Source organism: Neoarius graeffei, chromosome 11, assembly GCF_027579695.1.
Source record: "Neoarius graeffei isolate fNeoGra1 chromosome 11, fNeoGra1.pri, whole genome shotgun sequence".
Lineage (NCBI taxonomy): Eukaryota > Metazoa > Chordata > Actinopteri > Siluriformes > Ariidae > Neoarius > Neoarius graeffei.
The window spans coordinates 33,806,955-33,831,371 of NC_083579.1; the positions used below are offsets into that span (position 1 = coordinate 33,806,955).

Here is a 24,417-nt window from a genome sequence, read left to right on the forward strand (position 1 = left end):
TTCCAGAAAAACTTTGGCTGAATGTCTCGGAGGCCTGTAAATAGTTAATAACAATATGTTAGGAGAGCATGTAACAAGTGCACATAAGTGTTCAAAGGATGTAAAATCACCAAGTGAGGACTGTTTACATTGAAAAGAGGCTTTGAATATATTTGCGATCCCTCCACCCTTCCCATGTCGGGTAGCACTCATGAAATTAAAATTTGGGGGAGCTGCTTCATTAAGGGTGGTAGCACTCTTTGCTTGATCCAGCCATGTTTCAGTTAGAAGCAAAAAAACAAAATTGTGTTTGCAAATAAGATCATTAATTAAAAATGACTTGTTTGAAAGTGATCTAACGTTCAGAAGAGCTAGCTTTACAGAAAGTCTAGAAGTAATATCCGCTTGGGCACGCTGATGTTGTTTTGAAACAGGAAGGAGACTAGACTGGTTTACTCCCTGGGTTAAAAATGCTCTATGTTTTCTATTTCTTATCAACACAGGAATAGAGAATGGCATAGGCATACTGGGGCGGCACGGTGGTGTAGTGGTTAGCGCTGTCGCCTCACAGCAAGAAGGTCCTGGGTTCGAGCCCCGGGGCCGGCGAGGGCCTTTCTGTGTGGAGTTTGCATGTTCTCCCCGTGTCCGCGTGGGTTTCCTCCGGGTGCTCCGGTTTCCCCCACAGTCCAAAGACATGCAGGTTAGGTTAACTGGTGACTCTAAATTGACCGTAGGTGTGAATGTGAGTGTGAATGGTTGTCTGTGTCTATGTGTCAGCCCTGTGATGACCTGGCGACTTGTCCAGGGTGTACCCCGCCTTTCGCCCGTAGTCAGCTGGGATAGGCTCCAGCTTGCCTGCGACCCTGTAGAAGGATAAAGCGGCTAGAGATAATGTGATGTGATGTGATGTGATAGGCATACTGGGTCCCAGCTTGTTTTCAAAACTACACCCAATGCAGGGACCCACAGCACATCATACAAGACTCTCTGTATATTCCACGAGGTTGGGAGGGGGAAGGAGTGGAGATGTCATGTATTTTTTAGATGGTGAAAAAGATTGGTAGCCAGCTGAAAGTCCTGGGCGAACACAGTTCAGTCTGTTGGTTGATTTTTAATGAACTGGGTACACTGCTTGTCGCGAATGATTTGGGCTGGAAAAAGAGAGTGCAGCCATTGGCAGCAATCTCTGCATACTTTTAGGGAAATCCATTCAGGGGGAGACGGGGATGGTACAATAAAGTCAGAAGAGCGAGACTGAGATTGGGACTTTGGTGAGGTCTTTGCGACGCTCTTGGTCTCATCACTCCAGAGTATAGAGTGGGCTAGGTGGGTTTTTTTGTGCTTGGGCTTTAGGAGAGGCTTCTTTCGTGGACGGCATCCATGAATGCCATTCCTCTGCAGTGTACGCCGTATTGTGTCACGGGAAATAGTCACCCCAGTTTGGCTTTCTACTTCTTTAGATAACTGCAGTGAACTTGCATGCCGATTTTCTTCAACCCTTCTCATCAGAAGACGCTCCTGTCGAGGTGTTAACTTCCGTGGACGACCTGGACGTCTCTGTGAATCTAAGTTATATTATTAACCTTACTTTCACATTACAAGTTAAACAGATGTTATATTAAACTTTGTCTTGTCAACATTTTGGAAATTGTTTGTGTTCATTGAGATATTAACTTTTCAGAGGGGGTGTACTCATTTACGCTGAGCACTGTATACACACACACACACACACACACACACACACACACACTATATATATATATATATATATATATATAAAATCATCAATACATTAATAATAATAATAATAATAATAATAATAATACATATAGCCCTGTGATGACCTGGCGACTTGTCCAGGGTGTACCCCGCCTTTCGCCCGTAGTCAGCTGGGATAGGCTCCAGCTTGCCCGCGACCCTGTAGAACAGGATAAAGTGGCTAGAGATAATGAGATGAGATGAGATGAGATAATACATATATAAATCGATCAAGCATCAGAAAGTTCAGGATTGAAAATGCCTTTTGTGCTTAATCTTTATATATTAATTATTACTATCATAAAATAAATATATAAATCTAGAACACACAAAGGACAATGTTGAAAATTTCAGGATTATATAAAGTAAGATATTTTACGACTACTACTACAACTAATATTTCTACTACAATGACTACTGTTCATAATAATAATAATAATAATAATAATAATAATAATAATAATAATAATAATAATAATTCTACTGTGATGACTACTGTTCATAATAATAATAATAATATTTCTATAACCCCGATTCCAAAAAAGTTGGGACAAAGTACAAATTGTAAATAAAAATGGAATGCAATGATGTGGAAGTTTCAAAATTCCATATTTTATTCAGAATAGAACATAGATGACATATCAAATGTTTAAACTGAGAAAATGTATCATTTAAAGAGAAAAATTAGGTGATTTTAAATTTCATGACAACAACACATCTCAAAAAAGTTGGGACAAGGCCATGTTTACCACTGTGAGACATCCCCTTTTCTCTTTACAACAGTCTGTAAACGTCTGGGGACTGAGGAGACAAGTTGCTCAAGTTTAGGGATAGGAATGTTAACCCATTCTGGTCTAATGTAGGATTCTAGTTGCTCAACTGTCTTAGGTCTTTTTTGTCGTATCTTCCATTTTATGATGCACCAAATGTTTTCTATGGGTGAAAGATCTGGACTGCAGGCTGGCCAGTTCAGTACCCGGACCCTTCTTCTACGCAGCCATGATGCTGTAATTGATGCAGTATGTGGTTTGGCATTGTCATGTTGGAAAATGCAAGGTCTTCCCTGAAAGAGACGTCATCTGGATGGGAGCATATGTTGCTCTAGAACCTGGATATACCTTTCAGCATTGATGGTGTCTTTCCAGATGTTTAAGCTGCCCATGCCACACGCACTAATGCAACCCCATACCATCAGAGATGCAGGCTTCTGAACTGAGCGCTGATAACAACTTGGGTTGTCCTTCTCCTCTTTAGTCCGAATGACACGGCGTCCCTGATTTCCATAAAGAATTTAAAATTTTGATTCGTCTGACCACAGAACAGTTTTCCACTTTGCCACAGTCCATTTTAAATGAGCCTTGGCCCAGAGAAGACGTTTGCGCTTCTGGATCATGTTTAGATACGGCTTCTTCTTTGAACTATAGAGTTTTAGCTGGCAACGGCGGATGGCACGGTGAATTGTGTTCACAGATAATGTTCTCTGGAAATATTCCTGAGCCCATTTTGTGATTTCCAATACAGAAGCATGCCTGTATGTGATGCAGTGCCGTCTAAGGGCCCGAAGATCACGGGCACCCAGTATGGTTTTCCGGCCTTGACCCTTACGCACAGAGATTCTTCCAGATTCTCTGAATCTTTTGATGATATTATGCACTGTAGATGATGACATGTTCAAACTCTTTGTAATTTTACACTGTCGAACTCCTTTCTGATATTGCTCCACTATTTGTCGGCGCAGAATTAGGGGGATTGGGGATCCTCTTCCAATCTTTACTTCTGAGAGCCGCTGCCACTCCAAGATGTTCTTTTTATACCCAGTCATGTTAATGACCTATTGCCAATTGACCTAATGAGTTGCAATTTGGTCCTCCAGCTGTTCCTTTTTTGTACCTTTAACTTTTCCAGCCTCTTATTGCCCCTGTCCCAACTTGTTTGAGATGTGTTGCTGTCATGAAATTTCAAATGAGCCAATATTTGGCATGAAATTTCAAAATGTCTCACTTTCGACATTTGATATGTTGTCTATGTTCTATTGTGAATACAATATCAGTTTTTGAAATTTGTAAATTATTGCATTCCGTTTTTATTTACAATTTGTACTTTGTCCCAACTTTTTTGGAATTGGGGCTGTACTACAATGACTACTGTTCATAATAATCGTAATAATAATAATCATTCTACTACGATGACTACTGTTCATAATAATAATAATAATAATAATAATAATAACAATAATATTTCTACTACGACTGCTAATAATAATAATAATAATAATATTATTATTATTATTATTATTATTATTATTATTTCTACTACAATGACCACTGTTCATAATAATAATAATAATAATAATAATAATAATAATAATTCTACTACAATGACTACTGTTCATAATAATAATAATCGTAATAATAATAATATTTCTACTACGATGACTACTGTTCATAATAATAATAATAATAATAATAATATTTCTATTACAATGACTAAAGTTCATAATAATAATAACAACAATAATATTTCTACTACTACTGCCAATAATAATAATAATAATAATAATAGTATTTCTACTACAATAACTACTGTTCATAATAATAATAATAATAATATTTCTACTCATCTCATCTCATTATCTCTAGCCGCTTTATCCTTCTACAGGGTCGCAGGCACGCTGGAGCCTATCCCAGCTGACTACGGGCGAAAGGCGGGGTACACCCTGGACAAGTCGCCAGGTCATCACAGGGCTGACACATAGACACAGACAACCATTCACACTCACATTCACACCTACGGTCAATTTAGAGTCACCAGTTAACCTAACCTGCATGTCTTTGGACTGTGGGGGAAACCGGAGCACCCGGAGGAAACCCACGCGGACACGGGGAGAACATGCAAACTCCACACAGAAAGGCCCTCGCCAGCCACGGGGCTCGAACCCAGGACCTTCTTGCTGTGAGGCGACAGTGCTAACCACTACACCACCGTGCCGCCCAATATTTCTACTACTACTGCTAATAATAATAATAATAATAGTATTTCTACTACAATAACTACTGTTCATAATAATAATGATTATTATTATACTTACAAAAATATTTCTCTGTCTGTGTGTGTGTATGTCTGTGTGTGTGTGTGTGTATGTGTGTGTCTGTGTGTGTGTATGTGTGTGTGTCTGTGTGTGTGTATGTGTGCGTGTGTGTGTGTGTATGTCTGTGTGTGTGTGTGTCTGTGTGTGTGTGTCTGTGTGTGTGTGTGTGTCTGTGTGTGTGTGTGTGTCTGTGTGTGTGTGTATGTGTGTCTGTGTGTGTGTGTCTGTGTGTGTGTCTGTGTGTGTGTGTATGTCTGTCTGTGTGTGTGTGTGTGTATGTGTCTGTGTATGTCTGTGTGTGTGTGTGTGTGCTCCAGGTTTTCCGGGCGGAACTACAGCTCCCATGATGCCCCGCGCGCGACTCTCCTGTTCATATCAATATGGCTTCTGTCAGTCACACAAAGGCAGATGATATTTTGCTGTGAGCTGCGGGTTTGATGATTAAAGAGGAAGCAGGCAGAGGCAGAGAGAGACTCGGAGGGAGGCTGGAGGACATGTCGCTGTGTGTTTGGTAACAGAGGGACTTTAACGACGTGTTTTATTCCGGGATCAAAATTCCTGCTGAATAAATTAAATGTTATGGTGGTCGGAGGCCCAGCAGCTGAAGGTAAGAGGCACTGTGCGCTCCTGCAGCAGCCCTGCATGGGCTCTCTCTCCCTCTCTCTCTCCCTCTCTCTCCTGCGGGCTCACAATCTCAGCACAGATACAGCACACAAACACTGCATGCTTTCATCTGCCGGGTTATTATTATTATTATTATTATTATTGCATGGACAGGGTGCAGATCCGTCTATCAGATGAATCAGGAGTGATAAACCGGACAGGCGTCACGATGATCCTGATCATGCAGGAGGGCTTTCACCAGGATGCAGGTCTCAGGTCCGAGTGAGGTTCTGTGTCCTGGGCTGAATCCCAAATAAACACCTGATTCACAAGCCCCCTGTGTAGTGCACTTAAACAGGGTGGTGTTTGGGATGCAGCCTGGCTGTGTGAGCATGTGTAAGGAAACATCAGGCTGCAGGATTATTAGGTATTGATTAAAGAAGCCTGATATACAATTAATGTATTCATCATTAATAACGATAATAGTCAGGGATGTGCCAATACTGATACCAAGAATCAATCAAATACCTGATATCGATTCCATTAATCCTGTTGGTATCAGGTAGCCATCGGAAACTGCAAATTGATTTATACATGCACTCATAAAAATGCTCCGATACCAACATCAGATATGAGGTGATACTACAAAATGTAAGCCTTAACATGAAATGACTGTGATCTGGACGCATTTCACAATTAATAGAGGAACTACAGCATGCCCCTATAATAGATAACTGTACACACTCTAACCTTAAGCAATATATTTTGAGTGAGCAGCTCACGCCTGCCAGCACTGAGCACTGCATGCTTCTTTTCATCAACATCTGCATTTCACGGCATTTTTAAAGACCACACTCGCCGATTCTGCTCCACATGCTCAGGTCGAACATCCTCACGCTCTGTTTAAATGCTGTAACATCCTTAACCTAAAATTCAGCAGGAGGAGTTCTCATTGATAGCAGCATTTGGCAACAACCAACATCAACAGCTTAAATTTCTGTGACATCCCTGTTTGGTTATTAATGAGCAGGTGACTCATTTTAGCATCGCTGTTATTAGTGAGTACCAAAAAACACATCTGTTTGGAAAAATGCTATGCATCCAGAGAGAGCCGACTTCTGCCAAGGACAATAGTCAACCCTTCTATGATATGAAAACCTGCAACACCAACCACTTTATATGTTTGGATACATTTTCAAGACTATTAGAATTATATGCCTAAGTGTATATCCCAGAGGGTTACTGGATCCAGTGAATGTGGGTTATGTAAAGAAGTCATCATGTTTCTACACTGGCTATGTTTTGTCACGATTGAGCTGTTTTGCCGTCTACTGGATTTTAAGATGTTTCGCATTTTTGAGTGCAGATTTCCACCAAAGTCAAATGGCATATCGCGCAGCATTAGTAAAAGCGAAACTACATTCGTAGATCCACACCGTGACTTGGATCCGCTCCAAAATTTAACGGGTTCTTCCCTGGCCACGGTTACGCCATTCCACCAAGTTTCATAGAAATTGGGATGGTAGGTTTTGCGCAGACCTGCTTAAAGTCAGACAAACCGCACCAGACATGACTATCTACACAGGTAAGACACTGAAGCACAAGCGAATGGATATTACTCTAGTGCAGAAAGATGCACAGGAGTGGATACTAATTAACATAGCTGTACCAGCGGATCAAAACATCATCAAGACTGCGGAAGAGAAGGTGGATAGATATCTAGCATTTGAAATCAAGAGAATTCACATAGCCTTGAAAGTGACCGTGATACCCATTGTGGTTGGTGCACTTGGAACCATCTTGAAGAATGCAAAGACCTTGCATGGGAAGGTATCCATCCATCCATCCATCCATCCATCCATGTATGTATGTGCACAGTTGTTGGTTGTCCTCGGAACAGCTCATGTGTTGCGGAAAGTGTTGTGTCTCTAAGTTGCGGGAAGTATCTGAGACATGACATAGAAGATGCAGTAGAACATCAAAGAACTGGAGAGAATCGGATAATTCCACCTCTGCCTGATGCACTCTCAAATTTGCACCAAATATTGCTCGCTTTAAAATCACTGCTATAGTTTCATTATCCATACATGCTGATTTGCTTGTTAGTTAATGGAGTAATACCTGAATGTCAGAGGTGGACAGTAACGAAGTACATTTACTTGAGTACTGGACTTAAGCACACTTTTTGAGTATTTGTACAACCCCGATTCCAAAAAAGTTGGGACAAAGTACAAATTGTAAATAAAAACGGAATGCAATAATTTACAAATCTCAAAAACTGATATTGTATTCACAATAGAACATAGACAACATATCAAATGTCGAAAGTGAGACATTTTGAAATTTCATGCCAAATATTGGCTCATTTGAAATTTCATGACAGCAACACATCTCAAACAAGTTGGGACAGGGGCAATAAGAGGCTGGAAAAGTTAAAGGTACAAAAAAGGAACAGCTGGAGGACCAAATTGCAACTCATTAGGTCAATTGGCAATAGGTCATTAACATGACTGGGTATAAAAAGAGCATCTTGGAGTGGCAGCGGCTCTCAGAAGTAAAGATGGGAAGAGGATCACCAATCCCCCTAATTCTGCGCCGACAAATAGTGGAGCAATATCAGAAAGGAGTTCGACAGTGTAAAATTGCAAAGAGTTTGAACATATCATCATCTACAGTGCATAATATCATCAAAAGATTCAGAGAATCTGGAAGAATCTCTGTGCGTAAGGGTCAAGGCCGGAAAACCATACTGGGTGCTCGTGATCTTCGGGCCCTTAGACGGCACTGCGTCACATACAGGCATGCTTCTGTATTGGAAATCACAAAATGGGCTCAGGAATATTTCCAGAGAACATTATCTGTGAACACAATTCACCGTGCCATCCGCCGTTGCCAGCTAAAACTCTATAGTTCAAAGAAGAAGCCGTATCTAAACATGATCCAGAAGTGCAGACGTCTTCTCTGGGCCAAGGCTCATTTAAAATGGACTGTGGCAAAGTGGAAAACTGTTCTGTGGTCAGACGAATCAAAATTTGAAGTTCTTTATGGAAATCAGGGATGCCGTGTCATTCAGACTAAAGAGGAGAAGGACGACCCAAGTTGTTATCAGCGCTCAGTTCAGAAGCCTGCATCTCTGATGGTATGGGGTTGCATTAGTGCGTGTGGCATGGGCAGTTTACACATCTGGAAAGACACCATCAATGCTGAAAGGTATATCCAGGTTCTAGAGCAACATATGCTCCCATCCAGACGACGTCTCTTTCAGGGAAGACCTTGCATTTTCCAACATGACAATGCCAAACCACATACTGCATCAATTACAGCATCATGGCTGCGTAGAAGAAGGGTCCGCGTACTGAACTGGCCAGCCTGCAGTCCAGATCTTTCACCCATAGAAAACATTTGGCGCATCATAAAACGGAAGATACGACAAAAAAGACCTAAGACAGTTGAGCAACTAGAATCCTACATTAGACAAGAATGGGTTAACATTCCTATCCCTAAACTTGAGCAACTTGTCTCCTCAGTCCCCAGACGTTTACAGACTGTTGTAAAGAGAAAAGGGGATGTCTCACAGTGGTAAACATGGCCTTGTCCCAACTTTTTTGAGATGTGTTGTTGTCATGAAATTTAAAATCACCTAATTTTTCTCTTTAAATGATGATAAATTTTCTCAGTTTAAACATTTGATATGTCATCTATGTTCTATTCTGAATAAAATATGGAATTTTGAAACTTTCACGTCATTGCATTCCGTTTTTATTTACAATTTGTACTTTGTCCCAACTTTTTTGGAATCGGGGTTGTACTTTACTTGAGCATTAATTTTTTTTGGCAACTTATGACTTTAACTTCACTACATTTGAAAGACAAATATTGTACTTTTTACTCCACTACATTTCCATCAAGGTCCTTGTTACTATGAAGTGGCTTTGAAAGTGGATTTTTTTTTTCTTTTCTTTTCTAAAACGTGATTGGTTTTATTGCAGGTGACCCTGAGACAGCCTGTCAGTAATCACGAGGGTCACATCGTGTCCATAGACTGGATAAAATCAAGATCAATGATTTCTCCACAGCATTATTTAACATGATAAATTGATGACAGAATTGAAGGAGGCGGTACTTCTGGGGAACGCACACACTCATGGCTATAGCTAGAACCCATGTTTCAGTTTTCTGAAAGGATTAACGATTCATTTTGTTTTAAATGTTTGCTTTGTTTGCCTAAAACGGAGCACATCGCAGCCTACAAAAACTTGCCGTCCGACCTGCGGAAGCATTTTGAGGGATGTAAACGCTTTATTCCAAGAGAAAGCTTGCAATGAAGTTGTCTGTGCTTTTAGAGCTAGCGATAACGTTGCAATAGCTATGCAGTCTGGTTAGTCAAATGACTTTCTATGGATTTGCCCGCCAAGTTGTCATCACCTTGTCCACGGCTAACGTTAACACACAGCTAGTTAACTTGGACACTGTTAGTTAGCATGTAAAAACGGCATTACGCTAACATGAATAACGTTAACTTATCTGAAGTCCTTTCAGAAATGTTTTAGCATAATCTTTCCAAATAAACAAAATGTAGAAATCTTTCTCTTCTAGTAACGTTAACTACCCAATATGATTTCGAGTTTGAAAAGATTTTGTGAGCATAACAGGTGGAGCTTCACTGACTAGCTAGCTTAACATTAAACCACCATGATTCCACAGGCAGATTCATACAGTGGTATGCAAAAGTTTGCGCACCCCTGGTCAAAATTGCTGTTACTGTGAACAGTTAAGCAAGTTGAAGATGAAATGATCTCCAAAAGGCATAAAGTTAAAGATGACTCATTCCCTTTATATTTTAAGCAAAAACAATTTTTTATTTTCTTCTTTTACATTTTCAAAATGACAAAAAAGGAAAAGGGCCTGAAGCAAAAGTTTGGGCACCCTGCATGGTCAGTACTTAGTAACACCCCCTTTGGCAAGTATCACAGCTTGTAAACACTTTTTGTAGTCAGCGAATAATCTTTCAGTTCTTACCTGGGGGATTTTCACACACTCGTCCTTGCAAAAGGCTTCCAGTTCTACAAGTTTCCTGGGCTGTCTTGCATGCACTGCTCTTTTGAGATCTATCCACAGATTTTCAATGATGTTTAGGTCAGGGGACTGTGAGGGCCAGGGCAAAACCTTCAGCTTGTGCCTCTTGAGGTATTCCATTGTAGATTTTGAGGTGTGTTTTGGATCATCATCTTATTGTAGGACCCGTCCTCTTTTTAACTTCAACTTTTTTACAGATGGTGTGAAGTTTGCTTCCAGAGTTTGCTGGTATTTATTCGAATCCATGCTTCCCTCGACCAATGAAATGTGTCCTGTGCCACTGGCTGCAACACGACCCCAAAGCATGATGGATCCACACCCATGCTTCAGAGTTGGAGAGGTGTTCTTTTCCTGGAATTTGGCACCCTTTTTTCTCCAAACATACCTTTGCACATTGTGGCCAAAAAGTTCTATTTTGATTTCATCAGTCCACAGGACTTGTTTCCAAAATGCATCAGGCTTATTTTGATGTTCATTTGCAAACTTCAGACGCTGAATTTTGTGGCTAGGACGCAGGAAAGGTTTTCTTCTGATGACTCTCTCATGAAGGTCATATTTGTTCAGGTGTCGCTGCATAGTAGAACAGTGCACCACCACTCCAGGGTCTGCTAAATCTTTCTGAAGGTCTTTTGCAGTCAAACAGGGGTTTTTATTTGCCTTTCTAGCAATCCAACGAGCAGTTCTTTCAGAAAGTTTTCTTCATCTTCCAGACCTCACCTTGATCTCCACTGTTTCTGTTAACTGCCATTTCTTAATAACATTACGATCTGAGGAAACAGCTACCTGAAAACACTTTGCTACGTTCTTGTAGCCTTCTCCTGCTTTGAGAGCATCAATTATTTTATTATTCAGAATGCGAGGGAGTTGCTTAGAGGAGCCCATGGCTGTTGATTTTAGGGACAAGTTTGAGGAGTCAGAGAATTTATACAGCTTTGAAATCTGCATCATCTGACCTTTCCTAATGAAGAATTTGAACAAGCCACAGCTCAATAAGCTAATTAAGGTCTGGAACCTTGGTAAAAGTTACCTGAGAACTCAAATGTATTAGGGTACCCAAACTTTCGCATGGTTTTCTTTTTTCACTCTCCAATTGTACAAAACAAAAATAATACCAGATCTTGTAGAAAACGTTGAAAAGAAATGTGTCATCTTTGCCTTTATGCCTTTTGGTGATCAGTTCATCTTCTGCTCACTTAACTATTCACAGTAACAGACATTTTCAGTAAGGGTGCCCAAACATTTGCATGCCACTGTATGTGCATGAATACATGCGAGCGTACACGTGAGACCTGTGAGATGGACAGTATTGTACTGGTCAGTCACAACAAATTGCTGGAATTTTTTGTTTTGATGTCAGATGATGGTCTTGCACTTTTTTGTCTTGTTTAAAGCAGTGTTGCTGTTGGGCAGTTATTAAGCTAGAGATGTTGACCTGGGTTTTAAGCAGGTTGGATTGTCATTTTTATTTTCTGAGCAAGCTGCATTTACAGTTATTCCACTGTCTTCCTGATTAACATACACGTACTGCCAGAGCTGGGTCAGAACACTACCATGCTACTTTGTGGGGGCGGGGAGGAGTGTTACAATAAAGAAAAAGAAACAGTATGGGCGGCACAGTGGTGTAGTGGTTAGCGCTGTCGCCTCACAGCAAGAAGGTCCGGGTTCGAGCCCCGTGGCTGGCGAGGGCCTTTCTGTGCGGAGTTTGCATGTTCTCCCTGTGTCTGCGTGGGTTTCCTCCGGGTGCTCCGGTTTCCCCCACAGTCCAAAGACATGCAGGTTAGGTTAACTGGTGACTCTAAATTGACCGTAGGTGTGAATGTGAGTGTGAATGGTTGTCTGTGTCTATGTGTCAGCCCTGTGATGACCTGGCAACTTGTCCAGGGTGTACCCCGCCTTTCGTCCGTAGTCAGCTGGGATAGGCTCCAGCTCGCCTGCGACCCTGTAGAAGGATAAAGCGGCTAGAGATAATGAGATGAGACTTCAGTACTTTAACTTCAGTAAAAATTTGACTACAACTTTCACTTGTATTGGAGTAACATTTGACCAGCGGGATCTGTACTTTGACTTAAGTAATGAAGTTGGGTACTTTGCCCACCTCTGCTGAATACCTGAATATCATAGAGGTGGAAAATTCTGAACTAGAATTCTAAGACACAGAGTGAACATAGAAACACTTCCTGGAAACAGCGTCACAGTCTTCTGAGGACAAGGTCCTGGAAAAGCAGCTCATTCCGACAGTGCAATTTCTCCGTCAGAGATCATATTTAGAGTGAACCTGTAGAGAATGACTGACTTTTTTTTTTTATGATTTTACCTCTACTTTAGTACTCTATCTTGTGATCAAAGGATAATTGTGGTGTGTGTTTGTACAGTTCAGCCAGCCTGTATAGGGATGTTAGGGATTGTATTGGTCTGGAATACAACACTACAGCCATGCAGTTTTAGGAAAATAATCAGCAATGGAGTGGTGTAATGAAGCAGCGTTAGTATGAGGATGTCAAAATGAATAAGTTTTCAATAATGGCAGGTTTTATAACATCATTTTTATTCCTTTTATATGACCGCTATTTTCCAGCGCTACCAGTTTTGTATTTATCGACGAGCTTGTCCTGTTTTTGATCGGTTTATACTCATGAGGGTGAGGCACAAACCATAAAAGTGCAGCATAAATTAGAATCAAATCAAATTCTTTCCTAGAAGAATCTGGATCCTGGTTAAGCTTCAGAACGCTTTTACATGAAATGGAGATTATGGAGAAAAATGATACACTTTTGTGACGCCAGCTGAATAAAATTTTCATTTGGCTCATGTTGAATGTTGTGGAGCGTCTGCAGAATACCCAAGTTAGTTCCTGTGAAATGTTTTTTTTTTTTTTTTACTTGACATTTATATTGTTAATATAAAAATGAGCTAAGTTCACATCTCCATTTTTAGTGCTGCTGTTATCCTCCAGTGTGTGCAGTGAAATATGGAGTCTCTGTGAGGTGAAAGCAAGGATAATACATGCATTCCTGCAGGATTTTAAATGGCGTTTACGCAGCGCAGAGGCAGAGCTGAGCGGGCACCCGGGAGGGAGGGGATAAATTGAAGGAAAAACCACCAAGGAAAAAAATGCATCCAAGATAGCTGAGCTAGTTTTAACAAAAGAGCCTCAGAGCAGGAATTTTATCTGAGAATAATTCTCTCAGTGCTGAGCTCAGCTTGCACACATGCAAACACACACACACACACACACACACACACACACACACACACTCTCCCTCTCTCCTTTTATATTTTTTGAGGTAATTCCATTGACTTTGTAGTAACGTAGCTAAACCTTAATAAATTTTAAAGAATTCGCTTGGATTTTTCCTTTATTTTTTAATTTTAAATCCAAGCTGCACATTTCTTTATCTCTACCACACAAAATAACTCATCTCAAAAACGTCAGTCATCTTGCTATCTGGTCCTCACAAAAGACTAAATAATCCCACACACACACACACACACACACACACACACACACACACACACACACACGCGCGCGCACCAATGCTATGGGGATTTGTTTGGAATTTGAAAATAGTAATCAAGTAGATCTGGTGCATGCATGTACACACTTGCGTGCTCTCTCTCTCTCTCTCTCTCTCTCTCTCTCACACACACACACACACGCCTTCGAATGCCAATCCAGTATGCATTCCATATGGAACAAAGTCATATAATATTCCATGAATTTCCAATCAGGAATTGCTTCGCTAATGGATACCAGACGGAAAAGAATAATCCAGCCAGTGCACTCACTCACTCACACGGCTTTGTGCTTTTTATCATCAGCCAACATACACTAAAAGATCTTTGTGTTTAGGAGCAGGCTGAGCAAGATCTCTTTTTCAACGGAATCCTTTACTTCCTTTTGTAACTGGATCAGAGATTTCCTACTTTTTCTTTTTTTTTTTTTCCTTCTCATTTTTTTGTTCATTTGCTCTCTTATGCACAGCATTCATATTTCCTGGTTACCTAGCAACGTGCATATGATGTGATTGTTCAGATATGTCATTGTGTATGTTTTTCACACATCAGTAATAGATGCGTCATTTTCTCTGCTCTCTCCTCATGTTTGGTTAGAATGTCACTTTACACCGACGAGCCTCGCTTCACCATCGAGCAGATCGATTTGCTGCAGCGGCTGCGTGGGAGCGGCATGACCAAGCAGGAGATCCTGCATGCGCTGGATACATTGGAGCGTCTGGAGCATGAGCACATGCAGAAGTTTGGCCCACGCAACTCCTACGCAGGAGGGACAAGAGGAGGAGGAGGAGGTGTCAACAGCCACGGCAGTGCCAATTCCGCTGCTCCTTCCAGCTCCGCTCCTACTTCATCCTCATCCGCCTCTGTGGCCACTCAGACCGTTTTCCACGGCGGCACTCCGTCCCTATCTCCAACCAGCTATGACACTTCTCCGCCCCCCACCATCACCGTGCCCATGGGTGTGGTGACGCCAGCAGCTCAGAACGGCCGTGACGGCTTGGCACCTGTCAGCAACGGAAAGCTCTCGCCTTCCCAGTACCCCGTACCCACTCGGGCCTTCAGCTTCGAGGCCGCTGAAGAGGAAGTGGACATCGATGACCGGGTGGAGGAGCTCATGAGGTCACTACGATCATTCAGTTAATAATGAATTATATTACAAGATCGCATTTTGGTAACGCTTTTCAAACATCCTATTTTTAAAATCTTTCATCCGTCACTTTCTCTGTTTCTAGAAAGGACAGTAATATAATTAAAGAGGAGATCAAGGCCTTCTTAGGGAGCCGGAGAATTTCACAAGCCGTCGTCGCCCAAGTCACAGGTTAGTGCTCGTGACATGATGCTCACTCCTCACCTCTGTGTGTTAATGATCATGTGTGCTGCTCGTAAATGACTTTCACTGCACATGATGTCATTTATCAGTTAACAAATTAATCATCACTCCACATAGGAGGCAATATTTTGGTCAGGAATATTTTTGTTAAAATGGCATCCATGTTGCGTGTTGCACAGGCATCAGTCAGAGTCGGATCTCCCACTGGCTCCTGCAGCAGGGTTCCGATCTGAGCGAGCAGAAGAAGAGAGCCTTCTACCGGTGGTACCAGCTGGAGAAGACCACGCCTGGTAATGTCACATACAGGCCCCCTACATCCACCCTGCTGTTCCTCTACAGCTACCCGACATATCCCTTATTAAAGCGTTCATATCAGAGCTGTGGCATTTGGTTCACACTGGGGCGTGTGTGTGTGTGTGTGGGTCAGTCATTGTGTTAAAGATGGAGTAGGTGGAGTAACACGTTGTATATACAACAGTAGAGCAGCCCAGGTTATTGATTAAAATGCACTATACATCCTTATACAGTGTCTTGCAAAAGTATTCATCCCCCTTGGTGTTTGTCCTGTTTTGTCGCATGACAAGCTGGAATTAAAATGGATTTTTGGTGGATTAGTACCATTTGATTTACACAACATGCCTACGGTACCACTTTAAAGGTGCATTTTTTTTTTTTTTTTTATTGTGACACAAACAATAATTAAGATGAAAAAAACAGAACTCTGGAGTGTGTATAGGTATTCACCGCCAAAGCCAATACGTTGTAGTGCCACCTTTTGCTGCAATTACAGCTGCAAGTCTCTTGGGGTATGTCTCTGTTAGCTTAGCGCATCTAGCCACTGGGATTTTTGCCCATTCCTCAAGGCAAAACTGCTCCAACTCCTTCAAGTTAGATGGGTTGCGTTGATGAAGATTGCTGTACAAGTTATGGCACATATTCTCAATTGGATTGAGGTCTGGGCTTTGATTAGGCCATTCCAAGACATTTAAATGTTTCCCTTTAAACCACTCCAGTGTCGCATATCTGTGAAGAATCTGTCATCCAGGTACATAGTAATTTGTGGTTGGTAGAAGAGAGCAACTGGACTTGCTTGAAGATTCTTGAAAATGTTTCGCCTCTCATCCGAAAGGCTTCCTCAGTTCTGTCTGACTAATAGGGAGGATACATACTTGATACTCCCTATTAGACAGACAGAACTGAGGAAGCCTTTCGGATGAGAGGCGAAACGTTTTCAAGAATCTTCAAGCAAGTCCAGTTGCTCTCTTCTACCAACCACAGACACTCCAGTGTAGCTTTAGCAGTAAGTTTAGGGTCATTGTCCTGCTGGAACGTGAACCTTCGTCCCAGTCTCAAACCTCTGGCCGACTCAAACAGGTTTTCCTCCAGAATTGCCCTGTATTTAGTGCCATCCATCTTTCCTTCAGTCCTGACCAGCTTTCCTGTCCCTGCAGATGAACAATATCCCCACAGCATGATGCTGCCACCACCATGCTTCACTGTAGGAATGGCGTTCTCAGGGTGTTGGGCTTGCACCACACATGGCATTTCCCACGATGGCCAAAAAGATCAATTTTAGTCTCATTTGACCAGAGAATCTCCTTCCATGTGTTTGGGGAGTCTGCCGCATGCTGTTGGACAAACTCCAAATGTGTTTTCTTAAGCAATGGCTTTTTTCTGGCCACTCTTCCATAAAGCCCCACTCTGTGGAGTGTACGGCTTAAAGTGGTCCTATGGACAGATGCTCCCATCTCTGCTGTGGATCTTTGCAGCTCCTTCAGTGTTATCTTTGGTGTCTTTGTTGCATCTCTGATTAATGCCCTCCTTGCCCGGTCTGTGAGTTTTGGTGGGCGGGGCCTTCTCTTGTCAGGTTTGTAGTGGTGCCGTATTCTTTCCATTTTGCTATAATGGATTTAATGGTGCTCCCTGGGATATTCAAAGTTTGGGATATTTTTTATAACCCAACCCTGATCTATACTTCTTCACGACTTTGTCTCTGACCTGTTTGGAGGCTCCTTGGTTTTCATGTTTCTTGCTTAGTAGTGTTGCAGAATCAGGGTCCTTCCAGAACGAATTAATTTAAACAGACATCATGTGACAGATCATGTGACACTGATTGCGCACAGGTGGATCTTAATCAACTAATTGTGACTTATGAAGTGAATTGGTTGGACAGCTGTTATTTAGGGGTTTCATACGAAAGGGGGTGAATACCTATGCACACTCCAGATTTCTGTTTTTTCATCTTAATTATTGTTTGTGTCACAATAAAACAACAATTTGCACCTTTAAAGTGGTAGGCATGTTGTGTAAATCAAACGCTACTAACCCTCCAACAATCCATTTTAATTACAGCTTGTAATGCGACGAAACAGGACGAACACCATGGGGGATGAATACTTTTGTAAGATACTGTACAACCTGTGACTGTTGGTTTACACTATTAAAGGAGGAGTTTGATATATTTTACAAATCATTTCACTTCCACAAACTGTATGCAATTATCTAAGACTTGGTTGGTGTGCTGGAGCTATTCTTGTTTCACCCAAAATCTTCATACCTGCTTCAGACATTATTTTAAAATAAAGCTGACTTCTAGCTTTTTGGTCAGTTCTGACTTCAAATAATTAGGAGTGGAGCCTAAAGGAGGAAAAAAAAAAATCACGCTCGCCAAACGAATGTAAATGTTGACGGATGGACGCAAGATGGAGATGATTCCAGAGCAACCACATAATCTCACCTATGCTCAGAGCTGTACAGCTGATACAGGATCGTTTCTGTCGTCCCAGGCGCCACTCTGGCTATGAGACCCGCCCCCATAGCGCTGGAGGACATTGTTGAGTGGCACCAGAGCGCTCCACCCATCAACTGCAGCCCCGGGAGCTTCCGTCTGCGCCGTGGCAGCCGCTTCACTTGGAGGAAAGAGTGTCTCGCTGTCATGGAGAGGTAAGGGTCTGATAATTTTAGTGTAGTCTTTTCCCTGATGTAACACACTGCGTTCAAATAATTAAGCATTTAAGTAATTAGCTAACGAGCTGAATCAGGAGTTTCACCTCAGGGACAGGACTCACTGCACCTGTTGAGTTTATTAACAAGCCTGGCTCAGTGTTTTTTGTTTCATTATTATTATTATTATTATGTCGCTTCAGTTATTTTAACGACAACCAGTATCCTGATGAGGCCAAGCGGGAGGAAATCGCCAACGCCTGCAATGCTGTGATACAAAAGCCAGGTGAGGTGATGCCTGATAGTCAGTTCAGCCTTTTATAAATGCAGACCAAAATCATAAAACTCGCTTCTGAACTTCTACAATGTCCTAATGTTTAGGAAAGAAGCTTTCTGATCTAGAGCGGGTTACGTCTCTAAAAGTGTACAACTGGTTTGCTAACCGGCGAAAGGAGATTAAGAGACGAGCCAATATAGGTAACGTTGAAGCCCTGCGGGCGGGTTTACAAAAACGCGTCCGCTCTTCTCCTGTTCCTTCGGGAAAAGCACAAACTTTACTTCTTCATCTTTAATGCAGTACTCTAAAATGATTTAATTCTTTTGAAGTAATAATTCACTTCTTTGAATTTATTGCTTAAAGGAGCGGTTTGTAATTTTTAAATTCATAATTATTATATATATATATATATATATATATATATATATATATATATATATATAAAAAGTAATAATTATAATAGTTTAAAGACAAACACGGATTCACAGGATTAGATTGGATTTGCAGTGAATTTGGATAACTTTTTTTTTTTTTTTTTTTTTCAAGCCTTGCATTTTTCTGGCCCGGAAATGATCCCCGCTCCATTTTCCCTTAAAAGGAAATGTACAGTATTGGGAAAATGTAATTTTAACAGAACAGGAAGAGAAAATCTCATCAGTAGTTTTATTATAGCTCTGAAAATTACAAGCTGCTCTTTTAATTTATGATCATTAAAATCCTGTTGATGCATTTGTGTATAAAACACACTAAGTAAATCGGTGAAAACATGCACGTGGATGTTATGCGAACATCCGAATCGACTCTGACTTCTGATGTGTTATGGCAAGGTGTGTTTGTTTTCGAAGAAGCAGCAATCCTGGAGACTCACGGGATCGATGTACAGAGTCCAGGCGGTCACTCCAACAGCGACGAGATCGATGGCAACGACTTCAGCGAGCCGGGCGCTGAGCCGGGGTTAGGGACGGTAAGGAATTTAACTCATACCTTTAATACATAATTACTCATAACATTTCCAGCCTCCACTGTCCTAGTGTTTTTAGTTTTAGCGCAAACTATAAAAGACAAATTGAGGAACTGTAACAAAACTGATTGAGGTTATTTATTTATTTATTTTTGAAAAGAGCGCTGTGGCCACAGAGGCTTTTGGTTTTAGCAGAGGGGACATGTCGTCCCCCTTCCACATACGCAGGACATGCCTTGAGCTGGAACACACTCTTGACTTACGTTCCCATTAGCTTCAAAAGCTTTCAAGGCCTCATGATGGATCAAGTGTGACTTTTTCCACTGCACACTGTACCAAAATGCTGCACTTTAGAACATGGTCTTCTAAACCTCTAACTTGCATTTCATCAAGAATTTGAACTCGGCCAATAAAAGCTCAAATAAAACCGCTAATCAGACAAATCTAAGCTCTGCTGTTACCATGTCGGGCGAAACAATTAGACAGACAAGCTTTGTTCTGTGATTGACATCCAGAATTATGAGGGAGTCCATCCTGTTCGCATCCACAATCAGAAAAAAACGTTTGTGGAAAAACAGAGCAATGCTTAGTTATTTGTTCTGTTGGTTCCTGCTTGGGCCACTTCCTGTCTTTGAAAGTGCAGTGGGAAAAGAAAACAACACCCTAAAAGGCCACTCTTGCGTTTTTAGGTACCAACTTTGCTCTCTGGTTGGTTGGAGCATCCCATGGGGGCGGGGCTGGGCTCAAGCAGTGGGGGCGGGGCATCAAGCTGATTGGCTTCAGACTGACGGCTGTATCCTGGTCTTGTCGCCCCTCCCCCACCAGGATGAGAGCATGGGACCGAGCGAGCACCAGGACCCCATCAGCCTGGCGGTGGAGATGGCGGCGGTCAATCACTCGATCCTGGCGCTGTCACAGCAGGGCAGGGGCGGCAATGACGTCAAGGCCGAGGTGCTCGATGATGACTGAGGACTCTTACACACACACACACACACACACACACACACACACAGAGTATCTGCCAAAGGAGGAGACGGCGCTGGGACGATGAGGTGGGGAGTGATGTGACTCACTAGTTTTACTAGTTTTTTTTTTTTTAAATTCAAACTCATGAATCGTGCAATTTAAGCATTTTAATAACCACGTATGTTGAAATTGAATGTATTTTTTTTGGGAATATTAATTACTCCCATTTATACATATAAGCTGTTTAGTCCTCCTTTTAGTGAAAGCCTTGTGGGAAATGAATGCTCTTAAACCCATGCTAGTCATGCTAATTCAGTTCCTCAGGCCAAGAGAAAAATGCCGTGTCGTGACTCTTTACCAAAGCTGAAGCAGAGTCAGTTAATCTCACATTACCCAAATCAATTTTCCTCCTACAGCCATAACCTCTGTACTGTAATCGTTAAACAGAGGTTCTGTGAAGTAGAAATACACTACTGATCCATTTTTGGTGATTAAGATTACAAGAAGCTGCTAGCCACCCTTTAGCACCTTTCACTGTTCCATTAAAGGAGCGCTTTATCATTTATCGCCCTCTGCTGTCTGTGCAGTAAATTACAGTTGCCGTGAAAACATTGACGCACTTCCCATTAGCCCTGCGCTGACTCCATCCACTTACTTTACGGAAAAACGGAAGCTGGAGGAGGAGCTAATTTCCAGGCCAGAAATATTTTAAACACAAACCTGAAAAGCGGAAACTTGTGTAATTCCTGGCCGTGTTGCAAATCAGCTCTTTAAAATTGGATAATTATTATATTATTATGTACGACAGTTGATGATTATTACAAATATAAATTAAAAATAGCAAACTGCACCTTTTAAGGCTGAGTCGCACGAGGGTTTTGTTAGAAAATAAAGAAATTTGCAGTTTCTAGCAGTTTCGCATCACAGATTTCTTGTATGAAACATTTGCGATTTCAACTTTAGTCAAATTTTTATAAACTCTGACATCTAATAAGTGCTACTTTTAAATTGTATGTAATGTTTCCTGACCTAACAACATTATTGTATAAAAAAAAAAAAAAGTGTGGGGGACAGCTCCTCAAGAGATTAGATTAGATTATTACATTACAGGCTTTTAGCAGACGCTCTTATCCAGAGCAACATACAACATACCCAGAGCAGCCTGGGGAGCAGTTGGAGGTTAGGTGCCTTGCTCAAGGGCACTTCAGCCATTCCTGCTGGTCCAGGGAATCGAACCAGCGACCTTTTTCATCCTAAAGCTGCTTCTCTAACAATTAGGCCATGGCTTTCCCAAGACGGGACAGGACGGGACAGTGTAACTATCTGTTGCTTTTGTGTTTTTTACTTTTTTAATTTGGGTGCGTTGACTAGCTTGCTAGCAATCAATTCAGCCAGGTTAGCATTCAAGGTACACTACCGTTCAAAAGTTTGGGGTCACCCAGACAATTTTGTGTTTTCCATGAAAAGTCACACTTTTATTTCCCACCATAAGTTGTAAAATGAATAGAAAATATAGTCGAGACATTTTTCTGGCCATTTTGAGCATTTAATCGACCCCACAAATGTGATGCTCCAGAAAGTCAATCTGCTCAAAGGAAGGTCAGTTTTATAGCTTCTCTAAAGAGCTAAACTGTTTTCAGCTGTGCTAACATGATTGTACAAGGGTTTTCTAATCATCCATTAGCCTTCTGAGGCAATGAGCAAACACATTGTACCATTAGAACACTGGAGTGAGAGTTGCTGGAAATGGGCCTCTATACACCTATGGAGATATTGCACCAAAAACCAGACATTTGCAGCTAGAATAGTCATTTACCACATTAGCAATGTATAGAGTGGATTTCTGATTAGTTTAAAGTGATCTTCATTGAAAAGAACAGTGCTTTTCTTTCAAAAATAAGGACATTTCAAAGTGACCCCAAACTTTTGAACGGTAGTGTAGGTTGACGAGGTAAAAGCTCCATGTTAGTGTTTCCATCAGAATTGCTTTAACTCTCCTAAAACAAGTGAGAGAATGATCAACTTGGCAGAACCAGAATTAATTTGTGACCATGAAGACAAACTGCTGAGTCACAGCACTGTTGCATTTTTGAACCGCTTTGAAACAAAATGGAAGGCTTTGTTCAGTCTTTAAATCCCGTTTCTCACACCTAGTGTGACGTCACCTTTATTTAGAAAGTTCTTGATTTAAAAAGTGTCACTCTCCCACACGGTTTTCCTTCGGTGGAGGGGAATAAAACCCTCTGCTCTCTGTCTCCTCCTCTGCGAGTAAAACACTGACCTACATCACCTCCTAGCCTGACGTAGTGACCTCTTACCATCTAGCTTACTGTACCTGTAAACATGAACTTCCTCAATAGTGAGATCTGGTCCTGAGATCACATGAGCCTTATCAATGATCATGTGCTTCATCATCATCATCACCGTCACCACTCACCCAGGGTCTGCTACATGACTTTAGGCTACTTTAAAAGCAATCAGACGAATGCTGTTAACCGTACCATGTGCAACCTCATAGTATTCTGTATCAGGGAGCTGTACTGAACTCGACTGAGTCGGGTTCAACACCAAGGCCCTGATTTACCGAGAATAACACACATAAGTGGGCGTGGTTTTAGAGATAGAAAACAATATGTAAATCAAGGTGTTTTTTTTTTTTAGTGCAAGTTGTTAAGCATCTCCAGTATAAGGTTGATTTAAAAACTATACAAAATATGAACGCAAATTAAAAAGTATGTTCTGTTTATAAGGTACACACAGCACTCATCAATTGTACCTTTTAATATGTATGTTTTCATTTGGAAACTTACATACCGTGGATGTGCTCTTAGAGCGGGAGGGGCATACTGTCTCTCCCCTGTCAATCACGAGGACACGAGCCAATCCTGGGCATCTGTCAGGAAGAGTATGAGGAAGAGGGTGGATAGCATTTTCAGAAAGATGCATCTTAAAGGTTCAAATGGTGTATGCTTGATAGTTCCACCCATGCGAATAGTTAAGTCACCTTTTTTTTTTTCCAGAGAAAGTACAGTGAATATAACGGTTTCATAGCCTCTATTTAAATGTTATTGTCACTGTACATCATCTTAAAAAGCTTCATAATCATTTTGAGATTCTAGATAAACCTTTTTATTATTAAAACCGAGTGTAGAAGCTGATATTATCAAAATCAAGTGTAGAAGCTAAATTTACCTTCATTTGACAAGCAGAATTCTGCTAATTCAATACCTGCTGTCTGGTTGTATTAATTTGCACACATGATCACTGCTCCTTAAGTGGCTTTCAGGTTGAATAAATATCACACTGTAGGTGCTAAATTAGTTTTTTTTTTTGCATCAAGTCTGCTCTACACTTTTACATACAACCCCAATTCCAAAAAATTGGGACGCTGTGTAAACTGTAAATAGAAACATAATGTGATAATTTACATATCATGGAAACCCGATATTTCATTGAAAATAGTACAAAGGCAACATATGAAATTTTGAAACGGATACATTTTGTTTTATTTTTTGAAAAATATATGCTCATTTTGAATTTGAAAAGTTTGGACGAGGCATGTGTTGCATCACCTCTACTTTGAACAACAATCTAAACATTTGGGAACTGAGGAGACCAATTGCTGTAGTTTTGAAAGAGAAATGTTGTCCCATTCTTGCCTGAGATACAATTTCAGTTGCTGAACAGTTTGGGGTCTCCTTTCTCGTATTTTACACTTCATAATGTGCCAAATGTTTTAAACAGGCAGGCCAGTTTAGCACCTGGACTCTCTTACTATGGAGCCATACAGTTTTAATATGTGCAGAAAGCAGTTTGGCCTTCCCTGAAAAAGATTTTGTCTGGATGGCAGCATATTGCTCTGAAACGTGTATATATCATTCAGCATTAATGATGCTTTCCCAGATGTACAAGCTGCACATGTC

General features: G+C 41.2%; 1 protein-coding gene across 6 annotated transcripts; it reads left to right on the forward strand.

Annotated features, from left to right (window-relative positions):
* Positions 1 to 5,215: 5,215 nt before the first annotated feature.
* hmbox1a (homeobox containing 1a) lies at positions 5,216 to 23,933 on the forward strand. 6 transcript variants are annotated; one of them, XM_060933733.1, is made up of 9 exons: positions 5,216 to 5,432; positions 14,615 to 15,136; positions 15,250 to 15,335; positions 15,527 to 15,637; positions 18,134 to 18,290; positions 18,494 to 18,576; positions 18,672 to 18,767; positions 19,413 to 19,531; positions 20,354 to 23,933. In XM_060933733.1, exons 2-9 carry the CDS (start codon positions 14,616 to 14,618, stop codon positions 20,495 to 20,497), a joined length of 1,317 nt encoding a protein of 438 aa, XP_060789716.1. In that variant the 5' UTR covers positions 5,216 to 5,432; position 14,615; the 3' UTR covers positions 20,498 to 23,933. The 6 variants fall into 6 exon arrangements, with proteins under 6 accessions (XP_060789716.1, XP_060789717.1, XP_060789718.1 ...); XM_060933734.1 differs by having other exon boundaries at positions 19,416 to 19,531; XM_060933735.1 differs by having other exon boundaries at positions 19,419 to 19,531.
* Positions 23,934 to 24,417: the final 484 nt, after the last annotated feature.

What these genes read in the sequence shown, in the direction of transcription:
- hmbox1a (XM_060933733.1), top strand. Translation starts at nt 14,616, where the DNA reads ATGTCACTTTACACCGACGAGCCTCGCTTCACCATCGAGCAGATCGAT. An exon ending in CGGGTGGAGGAGCTCATGAG is followed by an intron (nt 15,137 to 15,249) that starts GTCACTACGATC and finishes CTCTGTTTCTAG; the next exon opens with AAAGGACAGTAATATAATTA. An exon ending in TAAGAGACGAGCCAATATAG is followed by an intron (nt 18,768 to 19,412) that starts GTAACGTTGAAG and finishes TTGTTTTCGAAG; the next exon opens with AAGCAGCAATCCTGGAGACT.